General features: G+C 35.5%; 2 protein-coding genes across 11 annotated transcripts in view; both read left to right on the top strand.

Moving 5' to 3' along the window:
• The first annotated feature begins 1,612 nt into the window (after nt 1-1,612).
• On the top strand, nt 1,613-11,677 carry LOC142338584 (uncharacterized). 7 transcript variants are annotated; one of them, XM_075388400.1, is made up of 4 exons: nt 1,613-1,887; nt 2,306-2,503; nt 7,319-7,467; nt 11,296-11,677. In XM_075388400.1, exons 2-4 carry the CDS (start codon nt 2,311-2,313, stop codon nt 11,566-11,568), a joined length of 615 nt encoding a protein of 204 aa, XP_075244515.1. In that variant the 5' UTR covers nt 1,613-1,887; nt 2,306-2,310; the 3' UTR covers nt 11,569-11,677. The 7 variants fall into 7 exon arrangements, with proteins under 7 accessions (XP_075244515.1, XP_075244514.1, XP_075244511.1 ...); XM_075388399.1 differs by having other exon boundaries at nt 2,299-2,503; XM_075388396.1 differs by having other exon boundaries at nt 2,295-2,503.
• A 9,499-nt stretch (nt 11,678-21,176) lies between these two features.
• LOC142338583 (uncharacterized) overlaps nt 21,177-25,352 on the top strand; it is a 21,014-nt gene continuing 16,838 nt past the window's right edge. For 2 of the 4 annotated variants that reach the window (XM_075388389.1, XM_075388390.1), the window contains exon 1: nt 21,177-21,457. Coding sequence is in view for 2 of the 4 variants with exons in the window: in XM_075388391.1 (XP_075244506.1) it covers nt 23,361-23,530 (170 nt within the window). In the remaining 2 variants the exon portion in view is untranslated. Of the gene's footprint in view, nt 21,458-23,316; nt 23,531-25,352 lie in introns of all 4 variants that reach the window. The other 2 variants (XM_075388391.1, XM_075388392.1) reach the window with 2 other exon arrangements.

Here is a 25,352-nt window from a genome sequence, read left to right as displayed (position 1 = left end):
CTAAATGCCGCAAACGGCGAAAAAAATCTTCGACAAAGTTTTCAAATGGACTGCCGTTTATTATGTCACTCTTATTAATAAAACTCATTACCATGCTTTTTCCCTAATTGCAATTTTTGCAACAAAAGAAAGATCTTTTTTGTGTTTTTTTAAGTCTATTGGGACATCTTGTGCTTTTCTACTGATTGGAAGAAGTCACCTTGCTGTATAAATAGACAAACTGCTCTAATTTTTTTCTGGACGGAATTTGGTTGAGTTTTTTTATTTCTTCTTACAATGTTTTTCCTAGACAACATAGAAAGAGAGAGCGAGAGAGCGAGAGAGAGAGAGAGAGAGAGAGAGAGAGAGAGAGAGAGAGAGAGACCAGTGATTTGCGCCTAGATGCAGGACAGAATGTCAGAGATTTTTTTCTACGTTGACAGACTAGTTGTTCTTTTGGGTTGTTCTCTGTTGCCTCAAATCATGTCTGAGTCATAAATGTAAACGTATCTATTCTGCCCCCCCCCCGCTTCATATACTCATATCCTTTAAAACCCGAGGCCCACATGCTATTTTTGGGGTCTTTTCCATTATAGCCCCCCCCCCCCCCCCCCCCTGGTAGTCAGATGAACTATAGCCAGCCCCCCCCCCCCCCAAATCCTGGTAATTATACCATAAGGGAGGCTATAATTTCGTGGAGGGTATAATTTTGTGTGTGTGTGTGTGTGTGTGTGTGTGTGTGTGTGTGTGTGTGTGTGTGTGTGTGGGGGGGGGTATAATGGGAAAGACCGCTGTTTTTTTTTTAACAAAGTACCGTCTTCTGTAGCAGCACATAATTTGTAGGGGGCAATAAAAATACTGGCTTAGGAGACGAGAAGAGATGAGATCCGAATAAATTTAGCTAAACTTTTTCGAAATTGAGAGCCGATTTAAAACAAATTTTTGGATTCTTCTAGTTTCAGAATGACATAATTACAAAACTGTTCTATCAATTTCAAACAAAAAGTGGATCTTTTCTGTTTCTGCCCCCAAGTACGTTTTGCGCCCCCTGTTACAGAGCACGTGCCATTACATAGTAAGTCATTATGTAAATATATGGCACGTGCGTCTGGGGGTTGCAAATAATATGCGCCCACCAAGCGGGGGGCATAAACGGAAAAGTATCCAATTTGGGCATTTTTGAGAATTATCTGAGGTGCAATTTGTTAAATTCACTCACTGGCACTACTCCTATTTGATTATAAGAAATAGATATGTCACAAATTCAAATTTTTCACTTACTTATCTCTTCTGTCCCCCCAGCTTAGTAGACATACAACTTTTAAGCCCCCAGGCGCACGCGCTATTTTTTACATAATGTGCTATAGAACAACACATAAAAATGTAATCGGGGACAGAAAAACACTGGGGGCCGAAACCGAATGTATCCTATTTTTGATCAGATATTTTAAAACTAAACCCCTCTTAAATGACTGATAGATTCTATCACAAGCGCAAACAATTGAGCTGGCTTAAAATCTATAACCAACCAAGGCGAAGACATCAATTTAAGAGAATCAGGGTTATTTTCTATGCTTTTTAAATGGAAAATGGGACCCAGACAGGCGGTTAAAGCACAAAACGGCTTTACGTGTTCAGTGATTTAATCAGTCGTAGCATTTAGCACGTGCTTTCTAAATTGCACTTTTGAAAACCAAAGGCAACCAAGTTTTAAACAACTATTTACAGGATAAATTTAGATCTGTACCATGGTTAAGGAGATTTAGAGTTTTTACAGTTAAGCACTATAACAACAGACGGCCAAGAGACCTAATCGCAACAGATATTACGACTGAAAACTTCTGGAAAATTTTAGCACAATCTTAAAAGACTGCTGAGATCTGATTACGCAATCAAACAAAGAGAAAGGTCTAAAATGTCGCTCGGAATAGTTTCCTATCTTTTTAGTTTTATGATAAGGTCTGATATCGATTATATTGATGAGTTGGACTCATTCATTACCCCCCCCCCCCACCCTCCGAAGAGAACCAGTTAATGTGTATTTACACCAAAGCAGGTGGGCACCTATTACCTATCATGACAACTATACGTAAGATGATAAGTTGGTGGAGGGGGGGGGGGGTTTAGAGGTTAGTTTGCGTTTATACTGGGAAATCCCAATATTTTAAAATCATTTCTGGCTGGTATACATCCATTCAACGCTAAAACGCTAAAAAAAGGTCTTATGGTATCAAATTTGGCATACAAAACAATTCATAGATAAAACATTAAAGGAATATGGAGAAAATGAAACGATTCCCTAAATACCGAAGAAGCTAGTGTGTAGTTGTGATGGCGGCAGCGGACTTTGTGTTCAAAGTGATAGTAGTGGGAGACAGTGGAGTGGGAAAGACAAATCTCCTTCTCAGATACACCCAGAGTGAGTTTGACCTCAACCACGCCAGTACCCTCGGGGTGGAGTTGAGTCGAGTGGAACAACACATTGATGGAGATCATGTCATGGTGGACTTTTGGGACACTGCAGGTTATAAAGGCAATTGCCCCCCCCCCCAATATTATGTATGGGGGTCATGCACTGAATAATGTAGAGTTTTGTACTTTGCGTAGAAGGCTTCTAGCTGGGGACTGGCCAGCGCCCAAAACTCTATCAAAATTCCGAAAGATTTCTTTGGTGGTTTTTCTTGTTGTTGGGAGTGTACAGTTGTGTCACCAAATTTGTTGCTCTCGACTGCTTGAAAACTTTACTCCGTAAATAATTGATAATCAAAAACTGTAATACCAGCAACGGATATATTCTGCCCCCCCCCCCTCAAGTGCGTTTATGACCCCCAGATACAAATTATATGTTGTTATAGAGCACGTTACTATGTAAGAAATAGCACGTGCGCCTGGGGGTCATAAAAAATTACGCTCACTAAGCTGGGGGGGGGGGGAAACACAATGGATCCCCAGCAACTATTATAGTTATAGTCAGAAACATCTAATTGAATAACTTCAAGAATCCAAAAAAAAAATTCTTTTTTTTTCTGTTTGGTATTGTTACGGAACCCATCACGTTTGGTTTTTCTACATAGAATCAGAAATTTACAAAAATACCCCATGGAAACAACAGGTTTTAATGGTTAAAAAACTAATGGAAACAAAAAAATCAACAAATAAAAACACAGTCATGTATTTATTCGTTCAACAAATAAAAAATCAACAAATAAATACACAGTCATGATTTCGTATTTGGTCCTTTGTTCTAGTTTAATCTTTAAAACCCCATGGAAATAACAGGTTTTAATAATTAAACTAGAACAGTGAACCAAATACGAAATCATGGCTGTGTATTTATTTGTTGAGAGCAATTCAAAAAAATTTTGTTTTGTTTTGTGTATGTGATAAAATAACTTACTTAAAATAAGGTGCGAAGCAGAAAATGATTGGTCTTCTTTCAACATAAGTGCTTCGTATTGGAACTGTTTGGCGAATTGGCTAGTTAAATGAATTTTTTAGACGATCTTCAACGTACCTTTTTTTTGTTTTCTTTTCTTTTTTTTTCCAAAGGCAACAAGAATAGCGATATCCGCTTCTCTTGCTGCCTGAGGACATTACAAAAAAATATTACTCCTTGGCTTTGCGACATCCGCATTGTCCAACTTTAATTCAGGTTTTTTTCTTATTATTTTCAGACAATTCAGCTGCGACATCCGAATTGAACTTTCTGAAAAGTGAGTGGTGTGTTTTCTGTCAAGTTGAGCGATATCCGCTCTTCTTGTACGCAAATGACCACACTGTAATTAACAATTAGATTCAAAATAACAAATACAGCAGAAAAAAAATAGGTAAAATTATAATGGAGGAAAACCGATCGCTACGTTTTTTTCAAAAACAACGATGTCTTCAACACATAGTCTACTTCTTCAAAACATAAGGTCTCTAAGAAAAAATATTGATGAGCTGCAGATTCTCATAAAATCGTTGAAATCGCAGCCATCTTTTCTTTGCTTGACTGACACATGGTTATCGGACAATCATACAAATCACCTGATCAAAATTGACGGATATGATGAACCGTTAACTTGTATCCTTCAACAAAAAGGGGGTGGTGTTGCTATTATCTCAAAGAAAGGAGGGATCTTTTCCGTTTGTGCCCCCCAGTACGTTATGCTCCCCCCAGTGACAGAGCACGTGTCCTTACATAGTAAATCATTATGTTAAAATATTGCACGTGCGTCTGGGGGTTGCAAATAATATGCACCCACCAAGCTGGGAGGGCCACAAACGGAAAAGATCCGAAAGGAGTACTAATGGAACTTCACAAAAAACACAAAATAACAATATACAAACTTTAACAGCCAAGAACTCTGGAGCCGTTGCTATCTATGTAACGGCTGTTTACATGAAACCCAATGCTCCTGTAAACGGTTCCTTGATTGCGCTTGAAAACCATCTTAGTGATATCTACTTACAACCAGATGACATAAATATTCTATGTGCTGATGTTAACATTGATCACCTCAGGGAATCGAGCAGAAAAACTAATCTTCAAAAAAGTCTCAGCTGTTTTGGTTTGCAATGTTTGAACTCAAATAAACCAACGAGAGAAACTGAGCAGAAAAGTTCAGTTATTGATGTCGTCTACTCTAAAAAAAAATCCAAGAAGAGATTTTAGAGACATCAATAACTGACCATTATACTCTAACGGTACCGAGAGTTGCAATCGCAACACAGGAAGATAGGAAAAATACCCGCTATCGAAACTGGAATTTGTTGTAGAACCGCGAATCGAAAGAAAAACTGAGTTTTCTAACACTTATTGAGCTGCAAAAGTCCAAAAACTATTTGAAACGAAGGATATAAACTCATGCTTTTAACACTTTAACTTAAAAGTACAGGAAATAGTAAATAATTTTATTCCTGAAAAAATTAAAAAATCAGGACAAAACAAAAAATGGGTTGACAACCAAATCAAAAATTTGTCTAACAAAAAACATCTTTTGTATAAAAAATACAAAACCGAGAGTTCACTGGAAAATGGGGAGCGTTATTGCGCTGTAAAAAGACGGCTAAGAAAAATTGTCGGCAAAAAGAAACAATTACATTTTCAAACACTAATTGCTGCCGAAAGCAAGTCAAATAATAGGTCTTTTTTCGAAACATTTAAGCTTCTAACCGGGAAAGAATCTGGATCAAAGCCAAATTTGACTGTCGAGCAGTGCCAGGAGTTTAATCAGTTTTTTTTTAATTCTGTCGCAGAGAAAATGAACAAAAAAATGTAATGGCAATTGGAATCCTGACAAAATTCCGCAAGTGCGCTGCTCAATGTATCTTCCAAATGTTACTAACGATGAGGTTGAAAAAACTGTAATGTCCCTAATAACAAAATACACAAGTGACTGTTTTGAGATAAGTGTTTTCGTAATACAGTCTTTACTTTTTGGGATTTTAGACACACTGACATTTCTCATTAACAAAGCACTGAAAGCACAAACATTCCCAGAATGCTTGAAGAGGGCAGTTGTTGTCCCAATTTTTAAGTCTGGAAATGTTTCTGGAGCTAATAATTATAGGCCCATTTCGTTATTACCTGCCATATCGAAAGTCTTTGAAAAGATTATCTACATAAGAATGACCAGCTTTCCCAAACATACAAATCAACTGCACAACAATCAATTTGGTTTTCGATCAAAAATGGGCACCATAGATGCCTTGATATCAGTTGTAGATTCAATCAGAAACAATTTGAACAAACCAGCAATTTCAACACATGCAATCTTTCTGGACTTAAAAAAAGGCATTTGATACAGTAGATCATTCAATTCTCGTAGGAAAGTTGTGGAGAATGGGATTCCGTGGACCTATCAATACCTTACTAAAAAGCTATCTAACAAACAGAAAACAAAAAATACGTTGCGGAGATACTGAATCCTCATTTTTACCTTTAAGAATAGGTGTACCTCAAGGCTCAATTTTGGGACCATTACTGTTTATCATGTATGTAAACAATCTTCCGGAGGCTACAGCAAACCTAACGATGACGAGCAGCTTTGATACAATTCAGTCAATCAGATCGTAGTCAGCTTGTCTTAGGCATGAAACAAACAATTGATTGGTTGGACAAAAATAATTTAACTTTGAACTTCGATAAAACTTTTTAATTCAGTTTCCAAAAAAGGTGGATACAAAAGCAATCAAATATCATTTGAGAGAAACCACATTGAAAACAATAAATCGGTGAGGTATCTTGGAATCCTGATTGACGAAAAACTATATTATAAAGATCACATTCAGTATTTGATTCATAAAATGAATGTTTTTTGTGCTACATTCTATAAGCTGAGAGCTGTCTTACACAAAAATCAACTAATTTTTGCGTACAAAACTTATATGCAACCGATCTTACAGTATGGAGTTTCATTCAATCTATGGTACAACTGCAAAGAGTGACATCAAGGAACTTAAAAACAAAATCAAACATCTAGTGAGAATTATATATGGGAAACGTAAATTTGAGTCAATTAAAAACTTCAGAATTGCAGCAAAAAATTTATAACATAGAAGAGTTATATTTATATGAGCTATTGAAATTAGTTATTAAAAAACAAGAGAGTTAAATGAGCACAGTACAAAAAAAGTTTTTTTGGGAATGAACAATTTAAACAAAAATAAAACACCGAGAATATGCGCAAAACACTTAAAATTTTTGTGTTAAGGACCAATTAACATTAAGATCATTTCAACAAGAGCCAGAAAACTGTTGGTAAAAATACTAAAATTTCTACCTCGTTTCATTGAACAAATAGCAAAACTGTCTGTAATAGGTTGTAAAGATTTTGCTAATCGTTTCTGTGATAACTTTATTTTAGGCAGTGCTGATTTGCTAGAAGGTTTCTACTGAGTTTTTTTCCTCGTCATGTTTCTCCGTACCAAATGATTGAAATAAATCAAGACGTTCAATTTTCTGCTTCATGAGGCACCACATGACGAGGCAACACTGCTTTTTGGTGGTCTCTCGTTTCAGTAAGTGTGTATACAGAAAGTGTAAAAATATATACATTTTTTTGTTTGTCTGTTCCGAAAACAATTTATTATTATTATTATTATTATTATTATTATTATTATTATTATTATTATTTTTATTAAAAAATCTTTGCTCCGACCATCCGCAAAATGAAAACGCTTGGTAAATCTTTTTATCTACATACAGGCATGTGCCATATTTTTACATAATGATTTACCGTGTAATGGCACGTGCTCTGTAACGGCGGGGTGCATTGCGTACTGGGGGGCACAAACGGAAAAGGTGCAATTTACCTTTAATATATCCATAATTACCTTAACAATTATATTTCAGGCCAGGAACGATTTAAGAGTCTAAACAAAGTGTACTTCAGAGGAGCACATGGAGTGATTCTGGTGTATGACATCACAAACAAGCACTCGTTCGAACAACTCAAGTCATGGTATAAAGTGGCCAAGGACAACGGATGCGACCCTGTCAAGGTATTCAAAACCAATAATTGAGTCTTTTTTATTATAGCCCTGAGTAATTCAATTCACAAAAAAGAGCACTCTTTTTTAGATCTATTTTGTTTTTATGCCCCCCAATTACGATTTATGCGTTGTTATATAGCACCTTACTGTGTAAAAATGGCACGTGAGCCTATGGGGGGGGGGGCGTAAAAGTTAAATGTCCAGTAAGCGGGGGAGATATATCCCAAAAGTTTGTGGACAAGAAGCAGCTGAAAAAAGGTGCTGATGGCCTAATGCTAATAATGTTATCATTAATAATTCGTCTTAATATCTTACACAGTTCACAATCTTTAAGCAACCACTAATCTGAGGGACAAAAATTCAAAAATGGCAAAGATCCAAAAAAAAACATTGTTAGTTCTTTTTGTATCAGCAATTAGCAAACAGAACTTATTAAAAATTAAAATAAAGGAATTGAAAGAAAAGAAAGAAAAGCTAAAAGTAAGAAAAGATATGCTAAATCTACTATTTAGATTTCTTAGCAAACGTGTTAACTAATACAGCTGACACCTATGAGGGGGAAAATTTTGGATTTTCCGTATGTTTGATCAGAAAATTTATTAGACTTCGCGAATCTTTTACAATTGTGCCCTCCCCTCAAGAAAATTATGCACCCCCCAGATCAAGAGCGCGTGCTGTTACACAGTAATTCATTGTAAAAATGCGGAACGTGCATATGGAGGTGCAAATAAAACGCTCTCACTAAGCTGGGGCACAAAAGGAAAATATCCAACTTCGGACAACATTTCATTTCAGCGACTTTTCAATGCCCTACTCATCCCGGAAATATTTTTTTGTTGTGTAACTGCTTCATCGCATTCCTTAAATTTTTTTTGATTTAGTATCCTAATTCCAGAAATGTTAAAAATCCATTATTTCAGCACATTTGATTATCAAAAATTCCTTATGATAAAAATTGTATTTTAATAGCCATTTTCATAGTTCCGTTAAATGACCACTAAATTGCAATACAATAGGGAAAACCCAAAGAAAATTTTGTGAGCAATTCAACCAATAGTGAAAATTTGTAATTTTTCTATCTGAAAAGTAAATAAAAATTAGGGAAAAGAGGCAATAAATTAAGTACCCGGATCCTAGTAACATTATTAATCAGCGCTGAACTACAGTATTTCTCAGTCTGTATTTTTACTATGAACGCATTATGATCATGTCACTTTTTAGCACGAAAAATGTAATTTCAGACAAAAAATTTCGAAAACTCTACAGATTAAAAACAGCATTGAGTTTTAAAGCTTAGAAAAGGCTGGCCAGGATTGATTTACAGTCTGTTCACTCTCTGATCGGTGATCATATCAGAGCATAAAAGACATGTTTAGCAAAAAAAACGGTAATAAGCTAGGCTAGCAAAAAAAAACAAGATGCACAATAGTTCAATTAATTTTGATTACTGGATCTATCATGCTTCATAATGATTTTGTATACAACTATGGCACTAGGGTCTGGGTATGGGAGAAATGAGAGAAAATAACTGAAATCATTATATTCTTCATAATCTGAAAGTCAGAAAAAAAGTTATTTAAGAGAAGCGCCAAGAAGACGACAAAAAAAGTCAAAAATTGTTGAAACTTACATGGTTTTCATAAAAAATACATTTTCATAAGATACATTTGAGGCAATTAATTGCTTAAGACGCAGAGCGCCAAATTTCTACTCAGTTAAATGCGTGGAGAACTCATCTTGGTAAAGAAAACTTGTTTTACTTTTTGGTGACTTTTAGACTTTTAATTCTTCGGCGCCCAGCGCAGTCTTTTGATCTCAGATAAAATAAGCAGATAACAAAAAACCGTCATAGATAAGCATTTGACCAAGTTTACCACCAATAGAAGACAATTTATTGTTGAAAACTAAGTTAGAAGCAACTATGAACCTGCGATTGAGATCTGTACACTTTTTAGTCCCTGACCGTCTATGAACCTATGTTAAGTGCAATTCCACTAGATCATTTTATTTTCACAAAAAATCTTTAAAATTGCAGATGAGTAATATTTAAAAGGCTTTAAATGTGATTTTGAAAGAAGATTCATTAGTCCACATTGGGGAAAGATAAAAATAGAGAAGGAAAGAAAGAAATCATTTCATTAAAGGTTAAAGATGAGTGCTAGGGGCCTGGAAATCAGCAAATGTTGAAATGTGTACGCTATGCGCTTGATAATCAAATTGTGAGAGCTTAAATGATTCAACACAAAAATTTCAAGCGAGAAGAACCAACTAAAAAGAAAAATTAGGTAATTGAAAATGCAAATTGATACTCTTATAACCAACAACAAAACAATTTAAATGCATGCCAAAGAGAGCTTTCATTGTTAATTGTTAAAACGATCCGTGGGCGAGAAAATTACATTTGTTTTTTTTTTGCTATTGGTTTGCTATAAGTTTTTCGGAAGTAAAGACAGAGATATGTCAGCAGCGGTTCCAATTAGTTTGTATTATTTTTTAGTATGGAAACATCGAATATGATGTTTCGAATGCTAGTTTTGCTACGTAAAGATTAAGAGATACATTCGTAAAAACACCCAGGTTGAGGCGCCACTGGTAAAAATTGAACTGGATATGTGTTAATTGCATGCAAACTTGAGATGAAGTTGTTCCATTGATTAAGCCGCTAAAACTTTCAAACCAACCATAAACTTCCTTGATTTTCTCACCGCATTTCTCAAAAGTTTCCAACGCTCACAACCTCCCCGTAACGTGTTGTTAGAAATTCTTTAAATATATAGCAAGAAGTTTTTAAAAGAGGACTAAGGGGGATTCATTGGAACTCATTGAAAATATTAATCAATTGCAATTGTTTGGCCACCCAATGGCGTGAATCCGACTTAAAAACGAAATGATTTTAAAAATATACAAGAATTGTTGGCGCAATGGTATGTCATAGATAATCGTGAGCAGAAACATTTCTCAAAGTTGGTTGAACTATTGTACTTTTGTGGCAGGCCACTTCCACTGTGGTGAAATCCAAATTTCGACCTAATCCCTAGCAAAAAAAATTATCTCGTTTTCACTATTTTCATCACTAAAAATGTGGGAGCTTTGCATTGAAAAATTTCAATTGTATTGCAATGTCATGTTTCTAGGTGAAAACTTGGCCCAAATATAAGCAAAGTGAAAATATAAAAGAAACCAATTTATGCAAGTACCGAAAAGTTAGTTATCGCTGCACTGATCAATTCATATTTTCAGCACAATGAAAGTAACAATACTTTTTCATATGAAAGGACACTATACGAATGGGCTCATGTTAACAGAAAAAGTCGACCGGTGGTTTCTGTATCCTAATTTTGTTCGATTGGTAGCATCAAGGGTATTTTCGGACTGATTGCAAAAGAAAAAATGCTTAAAGCTTCTGACAAATTTGAAGTTCTTTTAACATCACATTATATATATATATATATATATATATATATATATATATATATATATATATATATATATATATATATATACTTTACTTCTTTACAATATAATATTAGCTATAAATACTCCCCCACTCATTTCAAGGATGGGCTTCCAGACTCAAGACAGGTATTTTCCAAAGCAACATAGGTTGGCAACAGGGAGATCCTGTGAGAACCAAGCTGATAGTCCTGACAAAGTTTCGGTCGCGCCTTCCACCTGTCCAATACCACATTTAAGTCTGTTTGTTCTGGCCAATACTCAATTTTAGTCCAGCCAGACTACCAGCTTTCAGCGCAATGGAACGCCTGCCTGCGACCCAAGTCGCTCTGGTCAATAACAGTGTAGAGTGTGGGACGTCATCAGGGGTTTAATTGTGTTTAGTGCGTCTACATGATGATTGGCAACAAAAACGACTTGGAAGACTTGAGAGCGGTCGATTCCTCAGAGGGGGTTGTGTTCGCCCGGACTATCAACGCCAACTTCTTCGAGACAAGTGCCCTCAGCTCAGACAATGTCGAGAACGCAATGAATGACCTAATCGAAGAAATTCACCGTCAAAACAAATCGGGTCTTTCTATGCAAAATGAAGACACAGTTCAACTCAAGGAAGGTCGAGAGATCAAATCAAAATCAGGATGTTGCTCGAAGGAGTGAAAGAATTATGAACAGCTTTGGGGTTTCAGTTGAAACCATGCATGAACACAAATGAGATAAAATTATTGAGAGGCGACCTTGAAAGAAAAAATTGAGTTTTGCAACATCGTTTTGGTTTGATAATGCAGAAAATATGCAGAGATTGAGTAAAATTCAAAATTTTGATGGCGTTCAAAACAGTTTTTCCAAATTGTCCTAAATTATATCTAAGTTGACCCTAATTTTTTTTACTAGTTGTGTTTAAACAAGTATAATTAAGGGGGGCTAGCGGAAAAGATTCCACAGCTATTACTCCGACCCATTTTCAGCGGTTCGGAGGGTCCGATAGGTTATTTGGGTCCTAACACTATTTCTAAATATCTTTCTAGCGGCCGCCACAATTTGTTGGATGATTACTATTTGGTGATTAATACGCTAAACAGTAATTGTCATGATGGGGGCAGTAATTTTTTTTGAGGGGGCGGCGGGGGGGGGGGGGGGTGGAGAGGCTATAATGAGAAAGATGCTACAATTGTTTGACAAGCAATTGCTTAGTTTAATGGTCATACAGAAATCCTGTTATTCATACAACTACAAGTGCGATATCTAGTATTGACAGATTTATATTCAGTTTTAGGTTTTTTTCAAAAAAAAAATTGAGAACTTATTTAAACCTTTTCTGATTGATGCAATTTTGTTCTCATGTATTCTCTATCAGCATAAAGTAGCTCATTTTAGCATCGAGCTTTCAAGCGACAGCTGAAGTTTGAATCTTTCATATTAGCCCCTAACTTTAACGGGGGCTAGAATCTTTAACACACAAATAGTTAAACCTTCAGTAATCTCATCAATATCCATCAACTGGAAGTGCAGATGTTAGGTTGAGCAACACGTGGTGTTTATTTTTCAGGGAAAAAGAAAAAAATTGAATACTGCCTGGTCATATAAAGGTAAATTATGAAAGTAAATACAAAATGTGTCCACCAAAGTTTGAACGACACGCGGTGTTCATATAAAGGTAAAAAGTCCAGGAGCCGAAGAAAGTTTCTTTTTAATGTTTAAATACCTCTCAAGTTAAGCGGTTATGATATTCAAGAACATTGATTATCCTTATTATTTCGGAAAACGATGGAATTCATACCACATAACTACAAAAATGGAAAGTTTACTTTATTCGGAAAAAGTAAAAGTGAAGCCCTAACACTGAGTATATTGAACTTTTTTCTGATTACAATGAAAAAAATATGGGTTGCGTCATTTAAATGGAAAAGTGGGCTAAAAAGAAAAAAATTCAAATATAACAAGGGTTTGTTCTTAGGGAGTCCAGACCTTCTAAATTGGAATTTAAGTGAAAAATTTTGAAAAAGTGCCCAAGTTCAAGTGATAAGACAGTTTTCTAATCACTGATATTCATATTAGCAACAGAATGGCAATTGAATGAATAAAATAATGAGCAAAGAAAAATCAATTGAAATAAGCCGATCACTGCTTGAGACCGCTGTTATCCTGAGGAAAAAATTGTAGGTTGAGAATAGCTCATAATAATTTATCTACACTGATACTTTTTGAGCGTTGCGTGAATGTTATATGAATGAGCGCGGCTATTTTTGAAGTGCAAGGTAATTTTTTTAAAGTAATTTTTATGTAATAAATATAGTTCAGGAAAATTTAGTTTGACAAAAATATGATAAAGTCGGCTTTAAAAAATGTAAGGTAAGAATTCCCTTGTTTCAACTTTACTTGAATGTTGCTCGAACATAACATTTGTAATAAATTCCCGTACAAAAAATGTAAAGATTTAGATCTATTCAATCCTTTATGTTTAGGTTCTCAACATTTTTTATTTTCGAGAAACAATGAAATATCTGATGGCTGGGAAGCGGAAGACAGAAAACCAAGATATGGTTTTGAACGTCTAATAAACATTTGAAGGTTCATAATTTCTTACCAAATAACCTCTGCCCCAAGATTCATGTAAATCAAATAAAATATGTAATTTTTTATAAAGTACAAATAACATACATACATAATAACAAACGCAATTAATTCGGTGAAGCGGTCATCTCCTCGGCTCAACAAAAGTTTTGATGCCTAGTGTAATGTCATTTGCATCTTTTTGTTACTCGAAGCACAGTGATTTGTTCTTCAACAGCTCAACTGCTGACAGTCAATCAGAAGAGCAATAAGGTGATCCACTGGGTCCACTTTTGTTTTCATTGGCAATCTGGCCTCTTATTGACGAAATTGAAAGCAAATTACCAAATCTCTCGCAACATTGCTGGTATCTCGATGACGGAATTATTGCGGGAACCGAGATCGAACTTTGTAAGCGTTATAAATTCTCTCAGAATCAGGAGAAAAGTTCAATTTAGAACTCAGGAAGGATAGACGCGAGCTATCGTCAATAAAAAGCATGGCAAAAATTGACACTTTGATAAAAAGGAACTGTATAGACTGAAATTTGGGAGCTGCTATAGGACCTGATGCATTTGTTTTGTTTTGTTTACTCAAAAACGTTAAAAAAATTAGAGGAAATTCTAGACAATTCAGCATACGTAGACGATCCTCAATGTGCTCATGGTATTTTGCGTTTTTGCCTTGGTGCTCCCAAAATGATCTACACTTTGCGATGCAACTCTCCTTCGGATGAATCAAATAAACCCTACAAAAATCTGATTTGGTGCAACCTTTGAAGGTATTCTTGGAGATTTGTTGTCAGAAAGCTCTTGGGACCAAGCATGCCTCCCAATCAATAAAACCGGCGTAGGAATAAGACGACCAGTAGACAGGTTCAAGCTGCATACGTTGGTTCCGTTTTTCAATCCTTTGTTCTTGTGGAAAAAATAACAGGCCATAATCCAACTGAAGACATCTCATTTCTGCAGGCAATTGAAAAATTGGGCGAAAATGCGACTATATATCCCTCTTTAAAAAGTTCAGGAAAAATATGATTACGCAGCCTTCAACAACCTAATAGGAAAAAAAAAGTTCCGTAAGACAAAAGTTCGTTAGCAATCTCTTTCTCTTCCGCAATCTGGTGCCTGGTTATCCGCAGCCCCCATTCCAGCTCTCGGACTACACCTATTTTCCAATGATTTCTGTGTTGCTCCTAAACACTGACTGGGCGTAAAATTGTACAAGAACGAGAGAAAATGTCCTTTTTGTAAATCTGGGACTCTAGATCTAATGGGAGAACATGCCATGGTCAAGTTGATATGATCTATCGTCATGAGCGTATGCGAGACGAAATTATATCAGCTTGCTCGGAAGCTCATTTGTTTGCCGTCTGTGAACAGAAACGTGTACTACCCGACAATAACTATAGACCGGGCGATATTTTCTTACCTGTATAGAGTGCCGGCCAACCAGCAGCATTGGACGTTACCGTCACTTCTCAATTGCAGTCACGCCTCATTATAAATGCGTCGGAGAAGAGTGGTTTCGCACTGTCAGCGGTTGAGGACAAGAAGTACGAACAGTACGCATAGAAAGGTAGTGCAGTCGGGATTCAATTCATTCCTTAGGCTTTTGAAACGTTTGGAGGACTTTCAGAGACATTTCGTGAGTCCCTCAAACGAATTCCTACTTTGAGGCTGACAACAAGGTTTGCAGCCGGCGGGGTTGTCGGTAGCTTTCAGTAGGTTTTCTCAATTAGTCTCTATTACAGCATTTCGGGGACTGCAATCATGCTCCTTGCAAGGCATGCAAGGTTAAAGACACATATGAAACGGGAGCAAATCTTTGAATCCTTATTCCAGAAGCTAAGAGATTTATTTCAGAATAAGAAGAGTCCAGATTGGTCCTGTTATGATGAGCTAACGCTTGCAGCAAACGGGAGCTTTATTAATGTGTAGTTCTTCTGTTTTTGTTCCTACCTGACCAAAATGGGGAGAATAAAAACAAACATTTTTTATGTGGAAAACGAAAAGACTGGTGAAATGTGATTCGTAGACTGTTGATATGTTGTATTGATAACCACCGTTATGTTAATCAAGCTAATTGTCAATTTGAAATCCATATAAAATTGAAATTTTTGGTTCATTTATAAACAACCAAAAAAATGCGATCCTTTTTCTACAATAATTAGTGCAGAAATTGGCTCGAAGAAATAGTTGAGAAAATTTTGCCCAATCATTTGTGTCTAAAAAAACTTTCAGTCGATTGTAAAATCTTCTGTTTTAAGTTATCTCACTGTTACCATAAACAAACTTGAATTTTTATTTCAATTGTTAATGTAATTATAACTTCAACAAGGGGGCTCGGTAAAGTGCGTTCGCACATAATGTTCCGACCCCCACTCATCCACATTCCTGACATAATTGGCTATCAAATGAGGAAGAGATCAAAAAATTTTCACAATTTCATATCGTTTAAGAAACAACAATTTAATAAAGCTAATGCTGGATTCGAGCACCGATCAGACTTGCCATTTATGAGAGTACTGGATAAGACAAACACAAAAGACAAATGAGAGCCATTTTTTTTAAAGAATTACGACAAAAAACCGATGTCTATAGCTTCAGAAAAATTTCATAACAACCAAAGTGGATTTAAAAAGAATCGGAAATAAACAGGTTATTTTGTCCTTCCTTAAATAAAAAAAGATACGAGACTTGTAGATTTTGATTTTTGCTAACAGGTTGACAAAGAAGAGCAAAAAAGGCAAAACTCAAAAACACGCTTTTCTTAAAACAACCAATTTCAAATTGATTAGAACCAATACGTATCATCTTGGCAGAAAAAATTAGTTTTACCCCATATGAAGCAATTGAGACCTGTTGTCATCCATAATATGTCAAATGACAAAAAGGACGGCAAAACTATAAAAAAAATTTAAAAAAATCAATTAGATTCAACAGGAAAGCGTTGTCGCAACCATTAAAACGATGAACTATTCATGGAAAACGTTAATTTTCTCCAGTTGCACATTTTGCAATGCCAATGGGGCCACCCAACAAGTGGCAAGGAATAAAAAAAACTCAGAAGTCGGCAAATAGAAACAGAATCAATTTTTTCTTATGAAAATTCGTAGTACCAAAGCCAAGAAACCATTGGTTGGAAATAAAACAGTTATAGAGATTAGATCTTGGATCACTAGAAAGTAGGCGCAACCTGTTCTTACTGAAACCAAGCTACAAATTTGACAGAAACAAGATAAAGGTGACAAAGCTCAAAATTCCAATGATTTCAACAGAGCAAATATTCTCAAAAATTTAAACACACCAGAAACTGTCTTTTTTCAAAAACAGATTATTTTGAGGTTAACCAGGAAGCCAGTTGTGTTTCTTACTTATGATATCGATTCAAAAGACTTCAAAAAAAGAGACAGAACTCAAAACTTCATAAAAAAATCATCAAAACTACAGTATTAATGCAATTAAAAGTATAAGACGTTGAATACCACTCAGAACGTTAAATTGACAAAAAGGATTTTAATTTTTTTCTGGGATCTCCCTTGAAATTGAATGGTTTTTCTATGCAAAAGGTATATGTGAAAAAAGGGACAAAAAGCACCACAATAATTGATGAGCATCCAAAACTCACAAAATTTTTCTGAAAACACAATTCTGAGCACTACAGACGTCAGTTAAAACATGACCAACACCGCTAATAATGCTTGGCGGAACAGAAAATATGACGCCGTGTTATTTTTGACGATCATGAGAACAAAAAAGTGGAAGTGCACATCTACTTTCTTCAAAGTTTACGTAATTGAAATCCATTAAAACCTTTTGCTATAAACTGAGTCAGTAAATGATACAAGTAAACATCCAAAAAGTTCATTAAGGCGTTTGAGGCAAAATTTAAAAGAAAACACAAAAGTTTGCGAGAGAACGGTTAGCACCCGTTAAAACTGTAAAAATCATTTTTTTAAAATTTTGCGATGCCAATTCAAGTTTCGATACCATTAATAAAATTAACAAAGTTTAGAAAACTGGCAAGTTTTGGTCAAAAATTAAGGAAAATGTGAGTAAAAGCAATCAAATTCTGTCTTCTATTCACAAAACCTTCAACCTCAACAACGCACTGTAAAAAAGAAAATCAAAAAAGTTTTCAATTTCATGTTCTAAGCTTTGCGGGCTTTCTGATGATACCAGTCTCAACTCTCTGAGATGAATATATCAATCAGCCAAAATTGACTGAGCAAAAAACCCATTTGAGTATATAGTACCTCCCCACCAAGTGGGTCGGAAACAATATTGTACCTGAAGTTATATCTTTTTGAGGTGGAAATTAAGTTATTACTATTACATTAAAGTTACATTGACAGTTAGGGCTGCCTTCCCCTTGTTTTTTCAGGCAGTTAAAAAGAGTTGAGGAAATTTACGTTAACTTTTCAAGTAAGATTCGTTGTTTTTAGGTTTATTATGGATCAATGTTTTCAATTGTGTTGTTACAAATTGACTGCAGCAATTCCTCAACAAAACAAAAGACAAGAATTGCAGTCAAAATAGATAAACTGTAATCTTTGACATGAACCTTAGGGAAACCCTGAGGACCACGGTCAACATGAACCACTATCAACTTCTTAAAATTTCAATGCAAAAAAAAATGAAAACCAGAAGAAGGAAATTTACCAAATCCTTAGAAGTACTGTACCTGGGAGTCAAAAAAAACTGATTTCTAAAAAAGGAAATGTTAAATTCGTCTTCTAAGATCATCACTTTAATAAAAATTACGCGTTGTGTTTTCTCATTGCAACTTAATTTGAAGATTAGCAGAGAAAGTCCTAGGTAATAAGATATACAATTTTTTCTTCACGATACAATGTCATTGCATGCAATTATCAATCGAAAATAAGGTAGTATTTTGTTGGATACCATGAGACGCATATGTGTCTATTTGACAGCAAGGTTGTACATGCTTTATTAAGGACTCTGTCCCGGGTCGAGAAAAATTAAGTAAGAAATGCGCTGATTTTTCAAAAAGTTTAGCGCAAAAATCTTACATAAAAATGCGCTGAAATGCACTGAACCTTTGCAAGAAACGCGCTGAAAACCACTGATCTTCTTAGAAAAAATAGCTAGCACTGAGCATCGAACCCATCTCTCCGGGGCCGTAGCCTTCACTCAATCCACTGCACCAATGCTTCCTGAAATTCTTCCTATTTAATTTGATTTTATATTAATAGACAGTTTAGGAAGAAATGCGCTGAAATTATGTAAGAAATGCGCTGAAAATTCAGCGCATTTCTCACATATCTTCAGCGCTTTTCAGCGCATTTTTTAAGTATTTCAGTAAAAATTAATCGTTATTTAAGAAAAATTAAATGGTTTGAAATTGAGGAATCGGTGTCAAAAAGCGTTTAAATCCACCAAATAATTTTAACAAAAACGCTGAAATTTGAATACATTTCTTCCAAAGTTTCAGCGCATTTCAGCGCAAAATTATGTAAGATCTTTACGCTGAACAATTTGAAAAAACCAGCGCTTTTCAGCTCATTTCAGCACATTCAACTCATTTCTTACATAATTTTAGCTCATTCAGCGCACTTCTTACAAAATAATACGCTGAAACGGCGCTGACATCTCGACTTGGCGAGCGTGATTTTGAACAATGTGTGCAAATTTTTAAACTAAGTTCACGTTAATATGTAAGCAATTCTCACATGTTTTAACCATTGTATTAGTTATTTATTCGAATATACTTAATGACATTTCTTATTTGATTCGTCTGAATTACATTTACAGTTCGTAATCTTTTATGTTTAGTTGTAGCTTTTCATGGAAACAAAATTTTAGCTCATATTATACTTCGGGTCTGTGAATGTGAACAAAGCAGGGGTACAAATTTTTGTGTTTATTGCAATACCGCGCTGCATATAGTTTTAACATCAACAGAAAATCTGTTTTTGTTAAATTTTAGGATAACGGGCTTTGCAAAGGGTTCTGCACTTTTACTTTTCTTCAAAAAGGTGGCAAATATGGTTGTCAATCTATTTTATTAGGAACAAATTGTGATATGATGTTAATCTTACGACAAAAAAGTGCATACAATTATCTAGCAAGAATCGTGAAACGAATAATCTTCCGTACCTAATGCCAAGTCAATTTCAGTACCTGGCAAGTTTTAATACCAGTTTCATTTCATTATTGAGTCAGAGCTTTGATAATGTCACTTTTACACACTCTAAAAATTGCATAGGGATTTTATTTTTACCTGAACAGTATGCAGGAAAAGACTTGTGCAGGTAATATTTACCTGCACATTTTTCCCAGAAGTTGCTTGCCTTCACATTTTTCAGTTAAATTACCTTCAATTTTTTTGTGATTTTAAGGCTTAAATTTGAAGCAAAATCTTTCCAGGCAAACTGCAGTTTGAAAATAATAATTCGTAACTTGTCTTTTCAGACACGAAACACGATTCCATGAAGCTTCACTGTGATTTTTCCAAAACTGGAAAGAAAAACACTGGAATGAACCGCATTTTTGTAATCCTTATCATTAAACTACTTTTATAACACTTTTAAAAAATCTTAAATTGCTCTGGGACTTTTTTTAGTTGGACCGGACTTTTCTATTTAAAATAAATGAAAGCACTGGTGAACAATAGTACGACTTTTTTTAAATTTTGTTGAATAATCTGAAAAAATTTCTTCTTGTGAAAATTTTTAGGCAAGTTAACCTGCACAATTTACCTTAAATGTTCAGGTAATTATCCTTTACGGTACACTAACTGTTAAGGTAAATTACCTGAAAGTTAAAGTAAATGTGCAGGTAAAGTTACCTGAAATTTGGACTGTTCAGGTAAATTGCAGGTAAACTGTGCAGAGGGACTACGTGCACATTTCAGGTAAAATTACCTGCATTTGCAGGTACGTGCCGGTACCGGGAAGGTAGTGTGCAGGAAAGCCAAAACACATGCACAGTTCAGGTAAGTTTAACTGAGTTTTTAGATAAATTTACATTCACGTTTTTTAGAGTGAACTTGGCAGTCTAAATCTAATTCTGGATCTATTCTGTTTCGGCCCCCAGTGTTTTTATGACTCCCAGTTACAAATTGTATGTTGTTATATAGTACGCTACTATGTAAGAAAATAGCACGTGCGCCTGGGGGTCAGGAAAAATTTATGCTCACTAAGCTGGGGGGGGGGGGGGGGATAGAATAGATCCCTAAGTCTTGGCCAAGACTTGACAAGTGTAAATCCAAGAGAGAGACTTGGAATTCGGTCCGGGTCGACTTGTAATGCAAGATGTTGGAAAATTAACATCTGTTTGCAAAGATCTTTCAAGATAAACATCTGCTCTCCGCCAGGGTATGATTAAAAATGAGCTTTTTAGTACAGAGCCGAACAATAATTTTTGTGGTGTGCCAAAGTTTTCGCTGTATAGGACTGGAGCGCGCACGCACGCCCGTAATGCGGGCGTGTGTGTGTGTGTGTGTGTGTGTGTGTGTGTGTGTTTGTTTGTGTGTGTGTGTGTGTGTGTGTATGTGTGTGTGTGTGTGTGTGTGGGGGGGGGGGGGGGGATGGTATTCTAGCTGGGCCCAAAAAATTGAGATTTTGGGCACAGATGGAAAAGATCCAAAATTTCATTCTCCGGATTGAATTACATGCTTTCTAGACTCAGTGCAGCTACAATTGAGCCTTGAGACTTCATCCATCGATCAATTTTGACACAGTTGAAACAATCACGTGCTGAAACCAGCGAGTAGAGATGGTTGAACAAAAACGTATAAATTTGTTTCTTCAATATATCACTCAAACAACCAAGCAAATGTCTCATTTTTTACACGTAACTAATTTGAGAAACAAAATGTAATTTTTTTGAGTTAAACGCAATAAGCGAAAAAATTGTTTGTGTTTATGACAATATTTTACTCTTGTTCCGGATAATTATTGGTTCCTCGTTACTTATTTCGCGCGTCAGAATCTCCGATGACCCACTGGCGCAGTGGGTTTTCTAGTCAGGTACTGTCGGTATTTGACCAATTGCTAAAAACAGGCAAAACGTTGGCTCTTATTCTCTAGCATTGGCTCCCAAAATTGCTATCAGTCGTCAAGGTCACTCTCAATTTCTATCCAGATTATACTGAATTATTGGGTCATTTAGAATTGCTAGAACAAAAGAGCATTTTTGGATCTATTCTGTTCCCCCCCCCCCCCCCCCCAGTGTATTTTATGACCCCCCGTTACAAATTATATGTTGTTATATAGCACGTCACTATGTAAGCAAATTGCACGTGCGCCTGGGGGTCATAAAAAATTTATGCTCACTAATGTGGGGGGCCAAAACAGAATAGATCCCATTTTTTAATGATACTGAGGTAATTTTTAGCATGAGGAAACAGTACAAGTTTTCAGCTTTTTCCGATTATATGAGTTAATAACATTACGGGAAAGTTAATAATATAACAAGTAGGATCATACGGGCCTTATTTTTTTCCATAGGAACGATCATCTTAATGGGTAATATCAAGCAATAACCAGGTCATTAATTGCTCTCAAACGAAGTTTGAAGCAATTACATTAGTACTCTCGGTCTTTTTATGCTTGGCCAATTTTTCGCTGTACCAATTTTTTTTCTGACCCATTTGATTTCTCGTATTCAAAAACGGAATAAACAGGCAGCGCCCAGCGGTCATTAAGTGTTCTTAGAGCCATTCAGCTCACTAGTCGGCAAGTATGCTTTCACAGAAACTGTTTTGGAAACTTATACTTATCGTGTGAAGGGCGGTTATTAGAGGTTAAAGACCCCCAGGCTGTTTCCTCCCCCACTGTTGTCCCACTCCACTCAACCCCCGGTGCAAACCCCTCCCCCGGTGGCTAGCTACTGACAAGGCCAACCGCTTGCCAGTTGTTTGGGAGCAATTCGCCCGACATAAGTCGGTTATGTTTGTTTTATATTAACCATTAAGCTGTTCGTTCTTATACACGAAAATAAGACCCGAATGATCCTATTTGTCTGACTTTTCTGTTATATTATCAATTGAAAAATCCATTTAAAGCTAAAAATTTATACCATTTCCTCAAGCTAAAAATGATCGTTTGACCGACTTCGTCAGGCAAATTGATTTTTTCTGCTAGCATTTTTATGAAATGATCTAATAAATTGGAACAATCTGGATGAAAACTGAGAGTGACCTTGACTTTTGTTAGCCATATTGCGACACCAAGACATTAGGTAGCACTGCTTTGGTTGTAAAACACGACGTACAGACAAAAGGTTTATTTATAATTTCTTGTTAAGATTTTTTATAAACTATTTCACATTAGCCGGCGAAAATGAACTATATTTTGAAATGTGCGTGAGGTAAATTTAATCACAGAATAAACAGTAAAAATAATATTGGTAATTTTAGAAAACAGATACAAAGAATCGATTTACTGTTTTCAGTTATTGCAACAAAAATCAGCTCTTAGAAACGCAGACCAAAATTTGCTGATACTTGATATTAGAATTTTGCTGCTACCATAAAGCAAACGAATTAATTGATTCGTCAACTATAAAATTAAAACTATATAAACAAATTGATGCAAAGACAATGCCTCACAAAATTTGAGACCAAAATAGGAGACATACAAGGAGTTTAACAATAAAATATTAACTATGATTTGGTGGATCGAACGAATTAGGTAACAGTTTTTTGTACCGCAATGAAAAACAGCAGCTCAATAAAATTTATTTCAGAAACAAGCATCTGTTACTTGTATTTTACCTGATAAGATTTAAAATTGAGACAATTTTATGAAAGCAAATTTTATGTTTGTATTCCAGTTTGTATTCAGTAACCATAAATTGTGTAAAAGTCTCAAATTATGGCAATTAGTCAAAATCGGAATATTCAAGCAATGAGTGGATCATCATTGACCTATGGCCACACGAAAAGTGCCCAAACAAGGAAACGACTCTCCAAAGAATCAACACAGAAGGCAGCGCACCACCAATTACGGCAACACGTTGGCAGAAGGCAACTTAGAAGAACCTAACAACTCGCCGCCACTTCAGTTTCGACAACTATCACCACAAGAACCTGTTCTGAGGTAACCCTTCGGCGATTTTGAATAAAAATTATTACACTTAGAAAAAAAACCATCTTCTGCTCTGTAGGACTCCGCTTGTCTTGAAATTTTGATAACTCGCGCCGCCAAAAGGCATCAAATGGTTTGTAATGCTTTTTTGGCTTGAACCAAACAACTAAAATTGTAGCTGTTAAATAACGTGTAGTCTCCTCACTTGAGATTTTGTCCAGCGAGAGCATAAGAAGTGAACAGTTTCGAAAATTAAATTTAGGAGAAAACGGCGAGAGGGAAGAATTAATTATCAAAAGAAGCGTAACTTTTGAAAGTTGTAGCAAGAGTTGTTGTGGTGCAGTGTCAGCACGAAAACATAACAATAGACAGACAAATAAGATCATTTGGGTTTTAATTCTATGCATAGAAACAAACAGCTTAATGGATAATGTCAACAAGGATCTTCCGGTTATTGTTTCATATTACCCATTAGGCTATTCGTTCCTATACACAAAAATGAGACCTGAATGATCGATCCTATTTGTCTAAATCTTCTGCTATATCATTGATAATTTAATTGAACGGAAAAAAGCTGAAAACTGATACCATTTCCTCAAGCTAAAAATGACCGTTTGACCGGCCTCGTTAGGCAAATTGATTTTTTCTGCTAGCATTTTTACGATATGATCCGATCAATCAGAAAATTCTGAATAAAAACTGAACACTTGTGACCTTGACAAGTGATAGCCATTTTTCGACACCAAGACACTAGGTAGCACTGCTTTTGTTGCTGTAAAATACGACGTAAAGATAAAAGAATTTTTCACATTCTAAGTCAAAAATGAACTATTATTCAAAATCTGCATGAGGGAAATTGAAAGACAGGATAAATAGCAATATTAAATTTTGCAATTTCTGCGTAACCACACTTAAACGGCACTGGGCTGCAGCCGTCTGTCCTCTGCTACCTTTTTTCTCCAACCTCAGACGCGACTTCTAACCTCAGAGCAGATTGCACGCGGGTTTCCAGATTGAAGTCGGACATTCAACTACTGCGCTAGAACGGCTTTTATAATCCATCACTTGCAATTCCTTTTATTTGCAGCAAACTTTAGTTCAGATTGCGCAGAAATGAGATCAAACAACACTTAAGAAGGTAAGCGTGAAATTCTTTTGAGAGTTAAGGTTATACAAAAAAACAGCAAAAGCAGCCTTGTAGAAATTATTAATAAGAAGCACACACATTTAAATTAATTGCTTCGATCGAGAGGTACTAAAAACAACTAAGGCTACAGATATAATGAAACAACCTACTGTTTTCCGTTGTTAAAACAAAAATCAGCTCTTGGAAACCCAGACGGAAATTTGCTGATACTTGATATTAGAAATTTGCTGGTACCATGAAGCAAAACGAAACAATTGAATCTTCAACGATAAAAGTTGCTTAAAAACCAGAAAAATTGATGAAAAAACAATGCCTCACAATATTTGAGACTAAAATAGGAGACATACAAGGAGGTTAAGTATAAACTAATAACTATGAGTCGACGGATCGAATTAGGTAACAGTTTTTTTGTACAGTAATAAAAAAAAGCAGCTCCTTAAAATTTATTTCAGAAACAAACATCTGTTATCTGTATTTTACGTGATGAGATTAAAAATTGAGACAATTTTACGAAAGCAAGTTTTCAAGTTTGTAATCCAGTTTGTATTCAGTGACTATTTGTTCTGTGAATTTATTCTGTGTAATTATTTATTTCCTTTATGTACATTTCAAATACTAGTTCGTTTTCACCTAATGATGCAGAAAACTTAATATAAGAACATATCGGGAGAAAAATAAACGATTTTT

Source organism: Convolutriloba macropyga, chromosome 4 (genome assembly GCF_964194025.1).
Source record: "Convolutriloba macropyga chromosome 4, txConMacr16.3, whole genome shotgun sequence".
Classification (NCBI taxonomy): Eukaryota; Metazoa; Xenacoelomorpha; order Acoela; family Convolutidae; genus Convolutriloba; species Convolutriloba macropyga.
The sequence above is the reverse complement of the archived record's forward strand: the minus strand, read 5'-3'. Positions and strand labels throughout refer to the sequence as shown.